The sequence below is a fragment of the Zootoca vivipara genome, chromosome 2 (assembly GCF_963506605.1).
Source record: "Zootoca vivipara chromosome 2, rZooViv1.1, whole genome shotgun sequence".
Classification (NCBI taxonomy): domain Eukaryota; kingdom Metazoa; phylum Chordata; class Lepidosauria; order Squamata; family Lacertidae; genus Zootoca; species Zootoca vivipara.
This window is the reverse complement of record NC_083277.1, coordinates 53963577-53983006: the sequence shown is the minus strand read 5'-3', so window position 1 is coordinate 53983006 and position 19430 is coordinate 53963577. Positions and strand designations below refer to the sequence as shown.

Below are 19430 nucleotides of genomic sequence, written 5' to 3'. Positions count from 1 at the left end.
AGAACATTGCACTGGGGAAGGGGGATTGTTCCATATGGCAAGCTGCTATGCTTGTGCAGATGGAGCGCCTGTAATAGCACACCATTAAATCCCCCACAAAGACTTCTATGGAATATGTATGGGAAGCTACTAAGAAGTAGCTCTTTCCTAACAGGCAGCAGAAAAATCTATTTCCTTTTCCTGCTCTAGGTAGAAATCAGATTTACATGCTTTTGCATTGGCAGCACAACAATGACAAACCCTTCTGTACCTGAAACTTGAAATCGGGAATTTCTTTCCCATAAAGGCGAGTGGATCCCACTCCACTCCCACCCCCCGTCCCTTGTAGGCAGCAACATGAGTGAGACCATTCGGAAATCTAGCTTGCCAGATGCTGCGAGTGAGTGGCTTGTTTTGCTCTCTGACTGATTGAGAGCCAGCAACACTTATCTACAATAGCATGGTAATTTACTTCATAACTAACAAGTTACCTTAATCGGAATCAGCAGCGTTTTCCATCTTTAGCTAAGAGCTGGTTCACACATTATGACATTACATGCTGGAAAACTGTAATACATTTAACAGCCCTGTCAGAATTTTAGCTAAGATAGGGTGCTGTTTTTGCATTCATTTTCTTATATGCTTGACTTTGCATTCTGGTTTTACCTAGATGAACCTGCCTGCTTAAACTTGTGTCCTGTGATATTCAAAAACACAAACATTTGGATTAAGGCCTGTGCATATTGTGTGTGAGGGGAGAATTTGGGAAACATGGGTTCCAGTGGGGAAGGGTCTCATTGCTCTGCAGACAGGTTCAACACTGTGCTTGGAAGGCTTAGAAGACTTAACGGTCTCCTTTAGCTGTCTCCCTTCCACAAGAAGAGAACAGACAAAGAAACAGAAAATCCCCGACTCCATCCAGATGCAACAAAGCCTAATGTCGTCTAGTGACAAAACAAAATAATGGTACTAACCACACACATGTGATCTCCCTGCAAGCTTTGCTGCAGATCAGGGATAGCTAATGTGCTGCCCTCTGGGCATTATGGGACTACAACTTCCATTGGCCCCAGCCTTCATGACCAAGCAACAGGGATGATGGGAGCTGTAGTCCAACAATTATCTGGAAGGCACATTGTTGGCTATCGCTACCACTACTGTAGATCCATAGAGAACGAGGTCTCTCTGTGCACAACTGTTAAGTGGGTCAAAACTCAGGTCTGCAGGCTATAGCTCAGAAAAACACTCTTGGGACAACAGAGAAGCCTGAAAATTAGCTCTTGCCTGATAACTGAAGATAATAATGGGATATATTTATAGTATCTTTAAATGGTGAACCACAGTATATTGCTAGGCATGGGGGGCAGCAGAGACAACAATCACAAGGAAACTCTGAAGTGAACAGCATCCCTGGTCTTGCCTCTGTAATGAGCAACTCCTGCCAGAGAAGCTGGAACTGAGGTAGCCGGGAGTAGCCAGAAGAAATGCTATAGTGGAGCCTCAAAGTCAAACTGCTGGACATTGCTGGTGGACCACCTACCCTGATGCCCAATGGCCTGCCTGACCAAGGTTGTCTCCAGGGTCACGTTGGAGACTGCTGTTTTGGGTGGCATCAACATCCATGCTGAGGCTGCTTCAGGGCTAGCTTGAGTTTGCATGGCATCCATGGCACTAACTCAGATAGTTATCACCCCAACGCACAGGGTGAGGCATACTCTCAGGGCTGGCTCATTGGCAGGTCAGAACCAAGATGCAGAGAGTCAAAGTAAACCCAGCTTTTTAATTCAAGAAAATAGTATACAAGCAGAGAGCATGGAGGCACAGCTTCCGTCAGTGGCGATGTCTCAGCCTTATGATCCTTGTGCTATGGTGCCCTGCAGAGCATGATCCTGTTACCAGTGCTGTTCAATATCTACATCAAGCATTCGGGAGTGGTTATTAGGAGTTTTGGGCAAAGTGCCATCAGTACACTGATGACACACAGCTTTTTTTGTCCATAACATGGACATGAGTCAGAAGAGGCAGAATGTGATCTGGACCATTGTCTGGGCATAGTGGTGAACTGGAGGAGGGCAAATAAACTGAGTTTGGGCCCTGGGAAAAGGAAGGCACAGTGTGTGGGTTCTTCCCACATCCGAGAAATGGGCCATTTGCCTGTTCTGGACAGGTGTTCACTCCCTCTGAAAGAGCAAGGGCATAGGTTTGGGAATACTCCTGGATCCGTCTCTGCTCCTTGAGGTCCAGGTAGCATTTGTTCAGGAGTGTCTTTCAGCTATGGGCGCTATGCCATCTACAGCTATTTCTGGACAGCAATAGATTCATTCACTGGTAACCCAGGACTTGATTATTGTAGCGTGTTCTATGTGGGGCTACACTTGGGTCTGGTTTGAAAGCTCCAGCTGATGCAAAATGCTGTGGCTAGACTGTTGATAGGGACAGATTACTGCCTGCTCATAACACTGGTGATGAAAAGCTTGGACTGGCTGCTTATATGTTATTGGGTCAATTTTAAGATTCTTGTTCTCATTTACAAGGCTTTTAACAACTTGGATCCAGGATACCTTGAGGACTGCCTAATCCTTTATATCCCCACCCAATCAATGAGGTCTTTGGGGTAGTCTTTATTTATGCCTCCCCTCCCCCCCCCAAATGGCTTAGATCCACCAGAAGCTATGCATTCGGAATTAGTACAATTCTGTGAAACCCCCTTCCAACTGAGATTAGGCTAGGTCCCCTCCAATTTGAACACTCACTGTCTTGTTAGGCCAGTTGTACTTCTCAAACACATCTTGCACTCGATCTTCTCCTCCGTCAGTGAACATCATGATCATCTTATTGCAATTGGCTCTTGTGATGTTGGACTGCAAATGGGAAGCAAGTATTTGAGTGAGTGCACAGTTCAGAACCAAAGGCAATGCCCTAGAAAGGATAGTGGGAAGAGCATGCCAAATATGTATATATGTATGTTTAATACCCTTTGCTTAAAATAAACCCTAGAGGGGCAGCATCAGCATCATGATTGCATTTTTTTTAGAGAAATGATTTGGTTGGCTGGTTGGCTGATGAGTGTGTGAGAGAGAATATGAATGAGTGAGGTATGTGTACAGTATATGTAAAAATGCAGTTCTCCTCTCACAATCTTTAAACATGGAAGCGATCTCTACAGTAGATAAATCCCCACAGTTATCGGGTTTACAGGCATGTCAGGGCTAGTGAAGGGAAAAGTAGGATTCAAATCTGAAGTAAATTAGTGGCAGCAGACACACACAGGTTTGTGTATGCACAAGCATGTGCTTCTTGATTTGTAAAAGAGACTGGCAGAGGCTAGACATAGATGTGCTTGCAAACACAGAGGTGTACACAGAGTAAATGCTGGGAGTACAGTTTCCTGCCATTTCCCAGCCACGTCCTCAGCCCAAGAAACTGGCAGTGAGGGATCTGTTTTCTTTAGCTGCTTCTCCAGGGGTGAAGGTGGTGCAGATGAACAGGGAGAAGGAGGGGTTGTCTGGACGGAAATTATGTTGTGGCTATTACCGCTCAGCGATTAATAGGGCTATCCGTCTTTATTTTGCCCAACGTCACCGTAGCCTGTCTGAGCCGAGCCCTCTCAGATAGGCCATGCTACCTTTCTAATGAAATGGAAGAGGCAGCTGCTGCCGCCATTAAAACTTAAGTGCCAGCCACTGATGCTTTTCATTTATCTGGGGAGAAGCAGGCAACGCCAATGCCCTGTCCCAGTATAGCTCTATTCTTAAGGCACATAGACCTCCTCCCCAACTACAATGTCAGGGAGAATAACATGGATGCTCCCAGCCCTGCTCACCACTTTGCAGCTGCTGTGTCATTGGATTGTAGGTGCTGGGAATGCAATACCGTAAGAACAATCTCCAGAGATGGATTGTTGGTTACAGAGGAATTTCCTCCAATTCCAACAGCATCCGCTACTCCAAATTAGACTCGTAAACAACTGTTTCTTTTTCTTTGCTTATGCCAATGCCTCAGAATGTTATTTATTCCTCCATTTTTTTTTGCCCTGCTCTTCCTCTAAGAAATACATGGTTCCTATTCCCATTTTATGCTCACAACTATCCAAAGAGGTTAGGATGACAATTAGTAATTAGCACAAGGATCCCCAATAACGTTCGCAGCTGAGTGGGGATTTGAATCTGGGTCTCTCCCTGGTCCTAGCTAGCCTGACAGACACTCACTCACCGTGTGAACAAAGGAGCCATGAATTAGTGGATGAGCCATAATGGCCATTTGTCATGATGTGTGAAGAAGAATTTGGAAGGTGGGTGATGTGGTAATTTTGCAATAGTATGTGCGAGTCTGAGACACACCTCTACAAAGTCCTAGGAAGCTTCTTTGCTACTCATGCACCTCAGGGCCAAACTAGAAGAGTGATGTGAATGCATGTCCAACGTCTTGCCCCGCCCCAAGCACCTGCCAGGGGAGCAATTTGGATAGGGGCTCTGGAGAAACTGAAGCCCCTCCCCCATCCCATGACGTTAATGATCTTAGCCAGGCATCCCCAAACTGCGACCTTCCAGATGTTTTGGCCTACAACTCCCATGATCCCTAGCTAACAGGACCAGTGGTCGGGGAAGATGGGAATTGTAGTCCAAAACATCTGGAGGGCCGGAGTTTGGGGGTGCCTGATCTTAGCCCTGTTTATGCACCTTCAAAATCACACCTAGCTTGGTCCTCACCTCCACAGCCCCACATTCTCCTGCACACACATCTTTTTTTAAATTCCAGATTTCCTCTGCTTGTAGTCCTTCCCCTGCCCCCCTCTGAGTTTACACCCTGTGCTTACATTTTGCAACTGTTCAAAGGCATATTCAAAGCCAGCCTTGTAGTCCGTGGTTCCTTGGGCCTCCATTAAATCCACCTTTTCTTTAAAGACCTTCTTGTTGCGAATATTTGCCTGGACTAAATGCTTGAAGCAAGATACAGGCTGTGCATTTTGGTTGAACTGGAAGACAAGAGGTAAGAGAGGTGCAGTGCATTAAAGAAGGCAAGAAGGCAATGCAAAAGTTGTGAACCTCATCCACCCCTCCCCTTTAAGCCGTGTCTTGTTTAGTTAATAACAGAACCATGGCTGTTTTCAGCAATATAAATGCAAGGCTATCTTTTATTCTATTAGCAATCTTGGCAACCTACGTGGACAGCTGAGGAAGTTAGTTGGGAAGGACCTTCTCACATACATTCTAGCTCAGTCCATTGGGACTTTTCCAAGTGATAAGGCAATTGCAGATATGCCAACTGGTTTGGGGATGAGTGGTGGCAAGCAGAGGTCTGCTCTTCCTTCAAAGGCCCCCCCCAAGAAATGATAAACTGTATTTAGCACATCAAACTATGAGAGGAGGTGCCTTGAAACTGTAGCTCAACTGCAGCTCAACCGCTGCTGATTTTCTGCCATCCTGTTTTGAGGACTGGCCAATGGTTACGCTCCTCCAAGATCTGCCGCATATTTTTGCATCACTGGACATATCCAAATGGCAGAATTAAAGCAGATAACTTTAGCAGTTGTAGCTCTTTTCTGGGAAGGAAGGACAGCCAGGCACATCAAACAGAAATTTCTCTTTGCCTTGTCAGCTGCAGTTCACAGGATTCCCCCTTTGGGGAAAGGCAAATGAGAGAGCATATAAAATGGATATGTTTGTAATGTAGATATGACCACAACGAGGGTCTCAAAGGGAACTAAGATTCTGCCTGAGTACACACCATACATTCAAAGCACATGGCTCCCCCCAAAAGAACCCAGGGAGCTGTAGTTTGTTAAAGGTGCAGGGAATCGAAGCTATGTGAGGGGTAAACTACAGTTTCCATGATTTTTGGGTGTGAGTGGGTGTGCTTTAAATGTACCGGTATGTTGTGTACACAGGCTCCAACTATCTAATAGTTATCCTGTACTTCTTCCAAGAATTTAAGGTGGCAAAGATGGGTGACCCCCATCATTTAATCTTCTCAAAAACCCTGTAAAGTTTGAGAGATGGTGACTGACTCAAAGTTATCCAGTAAGCATCATGGCAAAGTAGAAATTTGAACAAGTGTTGCCTTGGCATGACCACGAACCTTCTTATGGTTCCAAAAGAACAAAGGATATGTGGAAGATATTTTGGGCAGCCCTCCTATGCCCTGCCCCCTCTGTGAATGCAATATTCACAGTCCGTTGTCCCAAATGCACAAGGCGAGAAAGGGAATCAAGGAGTTTGGATAAAAAGGTGTGAGGAGAAGTGGGGGAAATAAACGATGGGCATAAACATGCTTTTCAGCCCCTCTGCTGAAGGACAGGGGCTTCTTATAATGAGGGCCACACTGCCCCCCTTTCTATAGGTTTAGGTTGTGGAGGAATTCATTGACATTAATGGTATGATGTGTTTTACACACACACACACACACACACACCAGCGCAACTGAATTTGGTGAGAGAGAAAGCTGTGATTACCTGAACACCCCCAGGCGTGTTTTCTGCAGGACATTTTGGTGGCTTATCACAAGGTCACAGGCCCAGTTAAGAGCATGCCCTGTGCTAAGCTCCTGTTAGGAGAGGGCTGACTTTCCACTCAGAGAGTTTGGCCAGGCGGGTGAAGCGAGAAGGCATTCATTTTTTGCTTATGGCTTAGTTTGCTGGAAATATGGAACATTCATTTAGGAGGCAGTGAGCCAGCAAAAGTAACGAGGCTAGACTCGTTAATTAGCAGAGCCCTAGCACAGGCATGTTCCATGCCAGACAGCAGGCACGTGACACAGAGAATGACAAGAGCTCTTCATTTTCCTCCCCATATGACTTTCTTTAGGCTCACAGAGAAATGAAGTTGCAGAACTTTTTTTCAGTGAAAAGAGGAGCAGACTTAATTTGCGCCAAGGCTACAACTGATCAGGGCTTAGCAGCAATGCTATATAGACGTCTGCCCTATAACATGAAGCAGCAGTAAAGAAGACATACCTTTGTGTTTACAAAAGTTGCCTTGCCACTAACCACAACCCTTTCCAAGGCACAGGGGGTGGTTTCCAAGCAGGCATTAACTCTAGCTAGCATCTTGCATTATATAAAGTAAATACTGGCTCCAGAGCATAGGAGGAGGCATCAGAGACAAGGGTTGTCCTGACCTGTTCTTTGACATTCTGCCCTTGAAAAGCTCAGCTGAGGCAGGCAGGACACCAAGTTTATTCTCAGCCTATGGGATCACTGGCTAGAGCACAGGTGGGCAACCATTTTTGGGCCAAGGGCTGTATGTGGAGGCTGATCAAGGGCTCAAAGTCATAGGTGCTTGCACCCACTCCTCCACCCACAGTTGGCCTGCTCTCTCTCTCACACACCTTAACCCCCTCCTTCCATTCCCAGCAAATGTTAGACACGCACGCATACACACACACACACAAGCTGCATGAGGAGGGCAGGGTGGGGAAGGGGAAACAGGGAGGTTATGCACTCCCTTGGTGCATAACACCGTCCCCTACGCTGCTATTAGCATTGTGGGGACTGAGATTTTGACTGCATGAGCTTAAAATCCCCCCACCGCAGCCCATCCCAATGTCCATTTGCTGTATAGCACTGCAGGAACAGCAGCCTTTTCCCCTGCTGCTCAGCATACGGCTGCTTGGCTGGGCAGTGGGGGAGAGTGGTCAGGGCTCCCTGGGGCTTTGGGGGGGGGCAAACCTAAAGGTGACCATGGGCTGGGTTGCCCATCTTTGTTCTAGAGCAGAACCAGGCATAGACAATTGTAGGAGACAAAACTGCTTGCTGCTGTAGCTGCCGCTGCTGCCTGTACTATTGCTTAATTAGTTAGCCACTTAATGCAGGGGTCAGCAAACTTTTTCAGCAGGGGGCCGGTCCACTGTCTCTCAGACCTTGTGGGGGGAAGTTATTAAACAACTACCAGACTTTTAGAAGACATCTGAAGGCAGCCCTGTTTAGGGAAGCTTTTAATGTTTTAATTGCATTTTAATATTTAGTTGGAAGCTGCCCAGAGTGGCTGGGGAAACCCAGCCAGATGGGCGGTGGGCAGGGTATAAATAAATAAATTATTACTATTATTATTAATTTGGGGGGGGGATGAATGAATTCCTATGCCCCACAAATAACCCAGAGATGCATTTTAAATAATAATAAAAAACATTCTACTCATGTAAAAACATGCTGATTTCTGGACCGTCTGTGGGCCGGATTGAGAAAGCAATTGGGCCGGATCCGGCCCCGGGCCTTAGTTTGCCTAACCATGGCTTAATGTCACGACAGCTTAAAAATGGTTTACAAAAAATAAAAATCAACCACCCAACACTGTTAGGATACAGAACAATTAAAAACACACCATGATTAAAATACATAATAAAACACCAACATGGAAATATCTGTGCTTAAAATATGCAATAAAGCAATCCCATTGGAGCATAACAGCAATCAAAATGGGAAACTTGGGTCAAGAGATCAAGGAAATGCCTTCGTAAAGAGCTGAATTTGCAAAAGCCAGTGGAATGCCAATACAGATGGGGCCAGTTCAAGCCTATACACTGTTACTACTCGTAAGCCAAGGTGGGCAAGGAAGGTCCAACACAAATTCTGGTTAATTCAATTTGTTGATAAGCTACATCACTTTCCCTTGTACTGCAATGCACAGAACACCTTCCCTTTCCATCCCCTCAGCTAAAACACCTGTTCATGCTCTAATCACCTCCCACCCTATTAACCGCAACCTTCCTTTCCCTGGCCTTCTGTTGTTGCACCTTAGCTGCCACAGTCATTCATCTTTCTCGGTTCTCAGTCCTTGTGACAGCCCTCTTTCAATTCTTACGCTGGCTACCTGTTCGTTCCCAACTCTTCGGCTGTGGTTTTAAAAGCCCTTCACAGGCTCTCTATCCCACCCAAATTTCTCTGTCTGTGCATCTGGCACCTATTCCTCCAATTCTGCCATCCGCACATGCCCAAAGCTCTCCTGCTCTTTCTTCCAGAGTTCCACCCAACTCCTTTATTAATTAGCTTCAAAAGAGAAACAAAACAAGGCATTGCACAACTGAAAGCTTTTTCCTGAAAGTTAAGCACAGAGAAGGACAGAGCACATTGAACAAATGACTTCTGTGCAATGAAATGTACACTATGTCAACATGGAAGATGGAGCAAGCTCGTTTTCTCCAATGGATTCAAGTTACAAGAAAGTAGATTCTGACAGTGGAATAGATACTCTCAGGTGGTGGAGGAATCTCCTTCATTTAAAGTTTTTAAGCAGAGGTTGGATGGCCACCTGTCATGGATGCTTTAGATGAGATCCCTGCATTGCAGGGGGTTGCACTCTAGACAGGGTCCCTTCCTGAGGGTCCTTCAGGATCCTTCCCAACTCTGCAATTCTATGATACTTTCCCAACAAATGAATATGCTCTCAACACAGCATGAATATGCTCTCAATTTAAAAGGGAGAAGCCATGGAATTGATGATAAGCCCCTCACCATGTCACAGTCGGTTCCTCTTGTCTTCTGTCTCCTTTCTCCCTTATCTAAATATTGCCAACTCCTCCTTTTACCTGCCTGTTTAAAGCCTAGCACACACTGGCCCTGGTGCAAGATAAACCAATCAATAACAATGATGGCAGCAATCCAGCAATGGCTCATATCGGACTCTCTCGGGCATGCAGAAGTGAGGAAGATAGGAGTTATGTGCCCACCTTTCCCGACACAACAGCTGCCAACAGTTTAGCAAAATGGTCTTATGAGTGAGGAAGAGAATATTTCCCCCCAGGCATCTATCTCGATATCTAACTGGCCAAATGCATTAATGATAATACTGATTCGTAACCAGATTGCAAGATCTTCACAAGCCATTTGGGGGGCATTTGTCTGCTCTTTGCAGCAAATACGTGTTGTATTTCTGTAATTATATGGATTTACTTTTTTTAAAAAAAAGGCTACTCCCCTTGCAGGACTTCCAGATGTCCCTGAAAACTCTAAAAAAAAATATTTTATTTTAGTTGGGCAGAATGTAGTGGGTTATCTTGAATTTTAAGATAGCTTCATACCTTGCAGGAAGAGAGAGCGAGTTCCAAGTATTTTCACAACACATCAGGTATTTCTTTAGCATTTGAAAGGGAGACATGCAGGCATCCACCATTCCACTTGCTACCTCACTGGTGGTGAGTGCCCCTTGTCTCCTGATGAGAAGGGCTCCCAGCAGCCCCACAGGTTCTCACTAGCACAGCATTATGGATCAGGATAGAAGTAGCAGGAGTTTCTCCTGCTGTTTCTGTTCTTACTAGGGCTATGGACCCCCTCTCCCCCCCAAAAAAAACCTGGTTTCAGAGGTATTTTACCCCATCCTGAATCAGGGTCTACAATTTCAAAGGACAGTTGGGAATCAAAATACCAGAGAGGAGAACAGGCCACTAACCATGCTGCTGAACATGATATCCTCAAATGTTCTTTATTTGAATGGTTTAAATGATTTAATGGTTTAAAGGTGCTGTTTCTACCTGTGGCTCTGGGGAAACAAAAAGAGTGACATTCTGGCTGCAAAAATGCTTCCTTCCCCATGGTGCATTCAATTGGGGAGGGGGATCTAGGAAGGAAGCATGATGACAGTCAGAGCTCAGTCTGTGAAGCAATCAATGGAGCTGCTGGGAGAGCTGGCAGCTTAAAAACTCTTAAAACTGTAGTAGGGAACTTCTGTGGCCAATGGGTCTAATTAGGCCCACCAGGTCCCTGAATTTGTCCTGAGGTCATTTTGAGCAAACCACAACCACCTGTCAGTCACCTGATGTTCTATATTGCCAAGCGCTGCAATCTGGTTATCTCTTAAGTAAGCGCTAAAGCTGAAGATCAAAGATATGTGATCGCTTAGCTCCAATCTTAGTGCTAAATTCCACAGCACTAAGATAGGATAGAGGCTTATATCCAGTTTTAGCGCTGTGGTGCTTAACTCTAAGATAACAGATAAACTTCTGCCCACTCTTTGGCAGTTTGTGTTATGTTTACCCATTATCAATGCTGATGCCATTTCTATTGTTGATTTTAGGCTTGCCTTGGTTTGTATTTTGTTCTCCAATTGTTTTAGTTTTCCATGCAAGCTGTCTAGAAGACTTTTGGTGGAAAGGTGTGGTATGCCTCTTTTCTAGATCAGGTATACATCTTCAGAAGGTGAATGGTAAATTTCAGAGGCAGTGGACGTGCTCTGAATGCAAAAAGTCACAGGTTCAGTTCCTGGCATCTCTTGGTAGAGCTGGGACAGACTCCCATCTGAAGCCCTACATTGACAGTCAATGTAGACAATACTGAGCTGGGTGGACCAATGGCCTTAACTTGGACACAAGGCAGTTTCCTATGTTTCTATCCTCCCCAAGACACATTATAAATAATGCCCAAGCCTCTCTTTGCTTAATGGCCCTGACCCTCCCGCCCAGCCTGCCTCAAGACTCTTCACTCATGCGTGCAGCAGGCCTTGCGTTCCTTATATCTGTCCCCCTGAGGTTTGGGTTTGAGGTTTTATTCTGGAAGCATTTGAGCAGTTGATGTGATGCAATTAGACAGCTGATTATAGTATTACCTCTCTATGCCACTTCGGCAGAGCAGAATCCTAGTGAAGACTGAACTTTGCCTCCCTTTTCCTGGCCTTGAAAATAACCATAGGAAGGATAATGGAAACAGACTGCCTTATGGGTGTGTAAACGCCTCACCCATATGGCCTCAATCTTACACGAGGGATGGAAATATGGTTGGGTAGAGTGAGGCTGCCAGATAAGGGCAGTATTATGTCCTGCTTGCAGGCTTGCCATAGGCATTTGCTTGGCCACTGTGGGAACAGGCTTCTGGACTCGATAGGCCTTTGGTCTGATCCTTCAGGGTTCTACTTCATGGCATAGCCCAGCAGGCCTAGACCAATTCTCTATTCACTATGCACAACAGTGATTCTCCTTGTAACATTGAACCTGGGCAAGAGTATCCATCAAGGGCCTTAGCGATGCAAAGGTGAGAGAACAGAAACCTGTGTGGATTTCTTGAGCCATTTAAGTCCATGGAAGGAAGTGTGCATTTTGGTGCTATTCCTTAAGACACTGAACAGAATATGCTTTATTAGCTGTACAGCAAAAAAAACCCACAACAACCCACATGTTCACTGACTACTCTGAATTGCTTAAATATACTAATATACCGAAGGACTATATTGCAATATCATTACTTGTACCTAAAAATATATCACTCTGAAGGGAGCCCAGCTCTGCTAATGATGCCTATTTCATGTATCATCTTGCATGCTTAAAAACCCCCAAGAATCTTACCTGTGTTTAGTCTAAGCTTGCTACAGCTCAGGCCCACTGAGAAACAAGGTTTCCAAAGCTAACTGGTCTTCTGTGGCTGTATGCCTCTTTGCCAAAGCTTCCCTTCCCCTTACCATCAACCTGCCCCCCACAATAAGCACCTCATGCAAACAGAATAGTCCATCAAAGCTGGCATGGGGGAAATGGCAGTGGAAGGATGTAATTTATTTCTTGCAGGTGTGTTTTGTCATTTGCAATCTATCAAAGGCAGAGAGCAGTCGGGAGTGCAGGAAAAGGAAAGGTGACAGAAATGGTAAATTGGGCTGCAGGAGCTGCAAGAGGCAGAGGCCAACGCCTCTGGCGGGCGTTTCCCTCTTCTTTCCCATTATATGAAGCAATAAATACAGCAGAATAAAGAGCACACTTGTTTTCACAGGGCTGCTGTGGCATTTTGTTTTGAGATGCTTTCAGAACTCATTTTCTAGAGAACCTGTTGTTTAACTCCTGGAGGCTTGTAAGTGCAAGAACATGGATTGAAAACTCCATATAAACCCTGCAGAACAGCTTTGCTCATTATGCAGTTCACTTACTGGTGATACACTTTCTTCACTCCTGAGTGGCTGTCATTCCACTCTTACCTGCCCCTTGCCCAGCACCATCACACTTGCCTATGATGAAACTGGCTTTAAAAAGTCTTGACCAAGTACCATGCATATTCAGATTATTCAAAATGGTGCTCATTATTAATACAAAGGAGAATTAATTAATGAAACACTCTGTCTAGGAAAAGCAGTAGATTCTCAGCCATTTATAGGATGACGATGACGATGATGATAATAATAACTGTGCATTAGATTATTTCTATGTAGAACATTTGCTTTAGTTCTATCAAATGTTTAGGAATGCTTGGATTAGGTTCATATTATGCTCTGGTTTATATCAGATCAGAAGCAAGGAAAATATAACAAAAAGGTTCAGATTATACATTTAATTGGACCAACTATCTTGACAGGATGTGGCAGCAAACATTCCTCAGGCCAAAATAACTCAAAAGCTGTCTTCCTTACATGGCAATGTAGTTGAGTTCTCTGAATCACCAGGCTAAAGATCTGGGACAGAATGTCTACCTGATAGTTCCCTAAGGCTATACTAAAGTGCAAGTCTGCAGGCCAGGCAGCCGTAGTCAATCTTCCAATAGATTTGGCAATCAAATCAGAATGTCACTGGACAATACCCTCCAGCCATCAAGACAGATATGCATATCGCCTTGAGGCCATAAGGCTATCAAGAAGTGTTGGACAGCTTTGAACCTAGTCCTGATCACTAAAGAAATCTCAGTGGAAGAAGAGAAGGAGAGAGCGAGTTGATACCTATGCCAGCTTCTCTCAACTCAGTTACATGTGTCCTGACACCCCCATGCCAATTATTTGGCATAATGGTGTCCTGCAGCAATGGCAAACTTACTCACTGATTATCCTGTAGCACCTTCACAACGACAACGGATCCATGTATCTTTACTGCCACACTTGGTTCTTTTGCAGTGAGGAAATAAGACTGCAATTAGAGGGCGCTTAAACTATGGTACATAGAAATTACCATGTAACGATGCCTTATAGACTTGTACACACAGCTCTCATCTCAGTTACAGTTATTTAGAAGCTCAGCAATCCACTGTCTCATAGCACAGAGGAGCACCGAGGTTAGTTGTCTATACTGCAGATCTATCTGCATAACAATTATGGTGTGCTGGTTAGCAAGAAAGGAAGGCTACAATATAATTAGTGCCACTCAATTTATCTCTTTCCTAAACAACAATATATACTATGAGACATAACTAATAGAGTGTGCACACAACAAAGTCCCTAAGGTAAGTGTATTAGGTGCTGAATCTGTTTTTTCCCCCAACTCTAAGTAATCCTCAAGCGAGGGTACAGACTGGAATTTTGTTCTTAAATATAATAGAATCTACATCATGAAAACCAGGCTTGGATCACAGGATGCAGATCTGCAAAGGCTCTTCTGGCGGTTCCCTCACTACGAGAAGCCAAGTTACAGGGAACCAGGCAGAGGGCCTTCTCGGTAGTGGCACCCACCCTGTGGAATGCCCTCCCACCAGAGGTCAAAGAGAACAACAATTACCAGACCTTTAGAAGGCATCTCAAGGCAGCCCTGTTTAGGGAAGCTTTTAATGTTTGATTTCTGTATTTTAATGTTTTGTTGGAAGCTGCCCAGAGTGGCTGGGGGAACCCGGCCAGATGGGTGGGGTATAAATAATAAATTATTATTATTATTATTATTATTATTTTATTATTATTATTATTATATATCACCACTGGGGATATTAGGTGCCATGAAGCCACATAAGCCTTCATCACTTTCATTTCCTACATCTTTCATTCTACCTCCACCACCTGCCTCTTGTTCTGCCAACCACAAATTAGACACTCACGGAAGCCACATTGACATAGTCGTCATCTGAAAGAGTGTTGAGCATGTCATGGACTGATGTCTTCATCAGTTTCAGTGTCAGGCCACTAACGCTGCCACTCCTGTCAATAAAAGGAAGAAACAGCTCATATTTGCACTCTATGACTACAGGGGAAAACATTTAAAAACAATAAAAAATCCACTGCCCTCCCATTTTGAAGAACCTCTCCCTGGTTTCTGAGCTGGGCCCCATGAACAGTGACAACCCCTGGACCTCCCCCCACATGTCTTTGACATGTAGCAGACTTTACAGCAAGACATAGAATTATAGGATAAATCGTGGCCTTTGGACTGAGCAGGTACAAATGCCACTGAAAGTGGCTGATTTTGAGGAAAGACACTCACACATCCACGATGATCACCATGTCCTTTGGGGATGAGGCGCCTTGAATGTACCTGCATTAAGGAAAGACACAGATAAAGTGAGAACTAGGCATCCAACAGCCTTGATGATCCCACAGAGCACCACAAAAGTGGCAGGCACACCATTTGGCAGGCTGAGGCAGCACATCTAGGGGGCCAGTTTTGGCATATGGTTAAAGGCAAGTTACCGCTACCAATGTTCTTTCGTTTATTATTCAATATTTACCACTAGAACAGGCATCCCCAAACTGTGGCCCTCCAGATGTTTTGGGCTACAACTCCCATGATCCCTAGCTAACAGGACCAGTGGTCGGGGAAGATGGGAATTGTAGTCCCAAAACATCTGGAGGGCCGAAGTTTGGGGATGCCTGCACTAGAATTTCTGCCTCACGCGCCAACATGACTTGGAACAACTCTACATAAGGAACAAGTGGCCTTAGCCGAGAACTTGCTAGGAAAAGGAACAGCACCAAACCGGCTTCAGGCCCAGGCCCTGTTTGGTTTAGGCTTAGCCTTCCCCCAACCATCTTCACTGTCTGATGTTCCACAAGGATATCAGAAATTCTTCTTCTGATTTAGATTAGCCACCTTGCAGGATGCCACCCAAACCATAAATTGCCTAATCTTAACAGGTGAGGTCCCTGTGGATTGGTGGAAGCAGTGACAGCTATGCGCTGTCTTCATGGCCAGAGGCAGTAATGCTTCTAAATACCAGGGGCTGGAAACTGGGGAGGGAGAGGGAGAGGGAGAGAACATGCTCTTGCGTTCAGGTCCTGCTTGTGAGTTGGCCACTGTGAAAACAGGATGCTGGATCAGATGGGCCACTGGCCTCAACCAGAAGGCTCTTCTTATAACCTGCCCTGCCCTGCCCCAGGCGCATCCAGGTAGGCTTCAGCTGGAGCTGAAAGGGTGGCTCTGTCCCACCAGCCACTACTACTTTTCTTGGTCTTGAGATGGAAAGTCTTACAAAATCTAGTTTTCTTTTATGAAATAAATCTGGACATGAAGGTTAAACTGCTCTTTGGACAAACAGAGTGATATAAAGCAGAAATCCACCCAATGTTGTTGCTGTGTTAGCTATTAAGCAATTTTGTAAACATTTAAATACTGTACTTAGTAAATGAATATTTTTCTTGTTATGTAACCATGCATATAGTTCAGTCTCAGGTAAAGCCTGTGGCATTTGAAAACAACAACAACATAATGTAAAAATGATTTGATCATTTAATTGCTATGTTAACATTTGGCAGATAAATCTATGTATTTCTTTTAATAACAATCTATCAGCTATAACTCCAAAACACACATTTTCTATAATACCTGTGAAGTTAATTCAATAAATGTACTTGCTGGGGTTTTTTTGTGGTCACAGATTTACATGTTCTCTACATCTATAAATATTACTGTGAAATCAAAGTTAAACATAATGTACAATAAAGCGTCTGTAAGATTATTAAACTACAGGCATTGTTTTTCATCATGAAACATTCAGATTCCTCAGAGATGACAAAAATAAATGCACTACTGAAGTACATCTAATGTTAGTAGAGAGAAAGGAAATATAGGTTTACTAGGGACTGCATGCCGGCTTGCTCTGCCTACCAACCCCATTGCAATTCCCCATTGCAATTCCTCCCACATTAACTCCCTCAAACTTCCCCTAACTACCCAATACAACTACTAAGCTTGCTTTTCACCTTCCAAACCCCTTCCCTGAAGCCATATCTCTCTTGTATTCTGCAGCTCCATTCTGCAGCCCTGATTCCACCTTTACCCCGTGTCCATTCCTCCTTCCCCCTCCTTTTATGGAATAAGCCACTCCCATGGTAACCTCCTGCATTCAATGCCCTGGCAGTCTGCAGAAAGCATCCAGGAAATTCGCAGAAATGAAGGGAAAGGGAGGAGAAGCATTTTGCTTCAACAAGGCCAGTCTGTAACATGGCACACCCATTAAGCCCAGTGTACAGCATGTGAGCAAATTATGCAGAAATGGATACTGGATTCATCATCCTAGTACTTCCAGAACTTTATCCTGACAATTGAAATCAGAATGAAGTATGCTGCAGTGATTCTAATCAGGCTTGCACAACTTGTGACCAGCCAAGCTGAATGAACAATATATTATGGCCTGCTGGGTGCATGGCAGCCCCTCCCCCCTTGTACCTACAATCAAGGATCAAAAACAGAAGGTTTACTGAGTCTCCGGTGCATTGCCGTACATAGATGGTCAGCTGTGTTCAGCTTGGTGGGGAACAAAGTATGCAGGCATGTTCTAGCACAAAGTACCCCTCCATGAAGTGCATAATTGAACTATGGAATTCACTCCACAATGCATCGTGATAGCCACCAACATGGATGCCTTTAAAATAGGAATAAGCAAAAGAGGAGAATGAGGTTATCAGAGGCTACTATGGTCTGCATTTACTGTCAGAGGCAGCATGGTTCTGAATACCAGTTGCTGGAAACCACAGGAGGGAGAGTGCTCTTCTGTCCAGGTTCTGTTTGAGGGTTTCCCATAGACAACTGGTTGGCCACCGTGAGAACAGGATGCTGGGCCATTGGCTGGATTCAGCTGGGGTCTTCCTACATTCTAAATACAAGGCACCAGTTAGAAGAAGAGTGTTGTTCTATGGTCATTCTTCTGGCTGAAGAGAAGCCCATTCAAGGCCCAACCAGCAGGTTCTGAAGCTTCGGAACCAGTTCTGTACATTTCAGCCTGCTAGCATATATAGCCACAGGCACACGAGGCAGAAGATTTGGCTGAATCAGAGGTGGGCCTTGGGGATTTCATTAATGGTCCCCAAGCTTTATCCCCAGAATTTGAGCAGAGAGAAAGAGTGAGGGACGGAAAAGCAATGTATTCTGACCACAAACTTCTAGAGCAGGGCGAGGCATGAGCTACGAGAGCAGAGCATTCAATATGGTTAATGTGAGTGGATATTGTTATAGCCATTTTTTAAATAATTACAGACACACAAATAAAGAACATATATGAACCAGATAAAGCAAGCAAAAGAGAAGAAGGGAAAGTGGAGATTGAGCCAAAGTATTCCTCAAAAGCTTTTCTTCGTGGAACTTTGAGGGGAGCCGTGAGAGGTGAATTGGTGTTGGTGGGGTGGGAAAGTACTTTTTGGAGGCAGAAAAATATCAAATCAGGGACAGTCCCCGGAAAACAGGGTCACTTGGAGAGTCTGGTCTTCATGTTTATTTTAGCTGGCTGGTCGAAACGATCTGTCCTTGAGTACTGCATGACATATTTGTTTGAAATTGTAATCTGCTATGGCAATGAATGAAGAGCTGTTTCAAATGAGTGATAACACAAATAAACCCCCGTGTTGCAATGTGGTGTCATTCCTGGTGCGGTGTTGAAGGGGAAACATCTGCTCCCCCCAAACAATGTACTAAAATGGCATTTGGTCACAGCGTAACACCATTCAGAGAAAGCATTGTGGGAAACAGCACTGCAAATTCTGCTACAGCAAAAAAGCAAAAGCAAAGAAAGAAAGAAAGAATGGAAGAATGGAAGAACAGAAGAAAGAAAGAAGGAAGGAAGGAAGGAAGGAAGGAAGGAAGGAAGGAAGGAAGGAAGGAAGGAAGGAAGGAAGGAAGGAAGGAAACCTCTGTTGTGACTTTTCAAGTGAAGCACTTCACCTTTCTGAAAATTTCATAGTTTCCTCCTGCCCCCTCTGAAAAATACAGAAATTGCTTTCCCTGCCCCACCTTTAGTGACCTGCACCTGGGCCTATGAAAGTGAGAGGGTATTTTTGGCGCAGCTCTCCAAAGACACTGATAATGACCTGACTGCCACTCAACACTATGTCAGCTTAACGAGTTCTAAATGCAAAACTCTTCCATAATCACAATCCATTTTTAGTAGCGGTGATTGTGCTGACACAGGCGTATATATTATGATTCTTTTCCCCCAACCCCTGATGGTTTCAAAGGCCAAACCTGATTAGGATATTTTTAGCGATTGGTAGGAGAAAAGAGCACCTTCCTTTGTAAACAGCAAATAAAATCTTTTAAAATGACATCCATTTTAAAAACAGTGCACATTAAATCTGGCTACAAGCTATGGTTTTTCCTTGTTTGTTTTGACCTTTTTTCCCATTTTGTTATGTCATGTGGAAATATGGAAATGAATACACATACAAACATGAGAGACCTGAGTTCAATCCCTCGTTCCACCAAGAGTCTCACTGACCCACTTTGCACCAGTAATTAGTTTCTCAGTCTAACCCTGGGGTCCCCAGAGGGTACCATGGCATTAACCCTTTGGCACTCAACATGGTCTTTCAATGTTGGTGACAAAGTGTTGCCTGCTGTTTTTTAGTTGGGTTTCTTTGGTGTGTGTG

General features: G+C 44.5%; 1 protein-coding gene across 2 annotated transcripts in view; it reads right to left on the bottom strand.

Annotated features, from left to right (window-relative positions):
- The window catches only part of CACNA2D2 (calcium voltage-gated channel auxiliary subunit alpha2delta 2), a 551962-nt gene that overhangs the window by 91212 nt on the left and 441320 nt on the right, over window positions 1–19430 (bottom strand). For both annotated transcript variants that reach the window (XR_009557115.1, XM_060271531.1), the window contains exons 9-12: window positions 15058–15108; window positions 14675–14774; window positions 4796–4954; window positions 2733–2840 (exon numbers count right to left, since the gene is read on the bottom strand). Coding sequence is in view for 1 of the 2 variants with exons in the window: in XM_060271531.1 (XP_060127514.1) it covers window positions 2733–2840; window positions 4796–4954; window positions 14675–14774; window positions 15058–15108 (418 nt within the window). In the remaining variant the exon portion in view is untranslated. The remainder of the gene's footprint in view (window positions 1–2732; window positions 2841–4795; window positions 4955–14674; window positions 14775–15057; window positions 15109–19430) is intronic.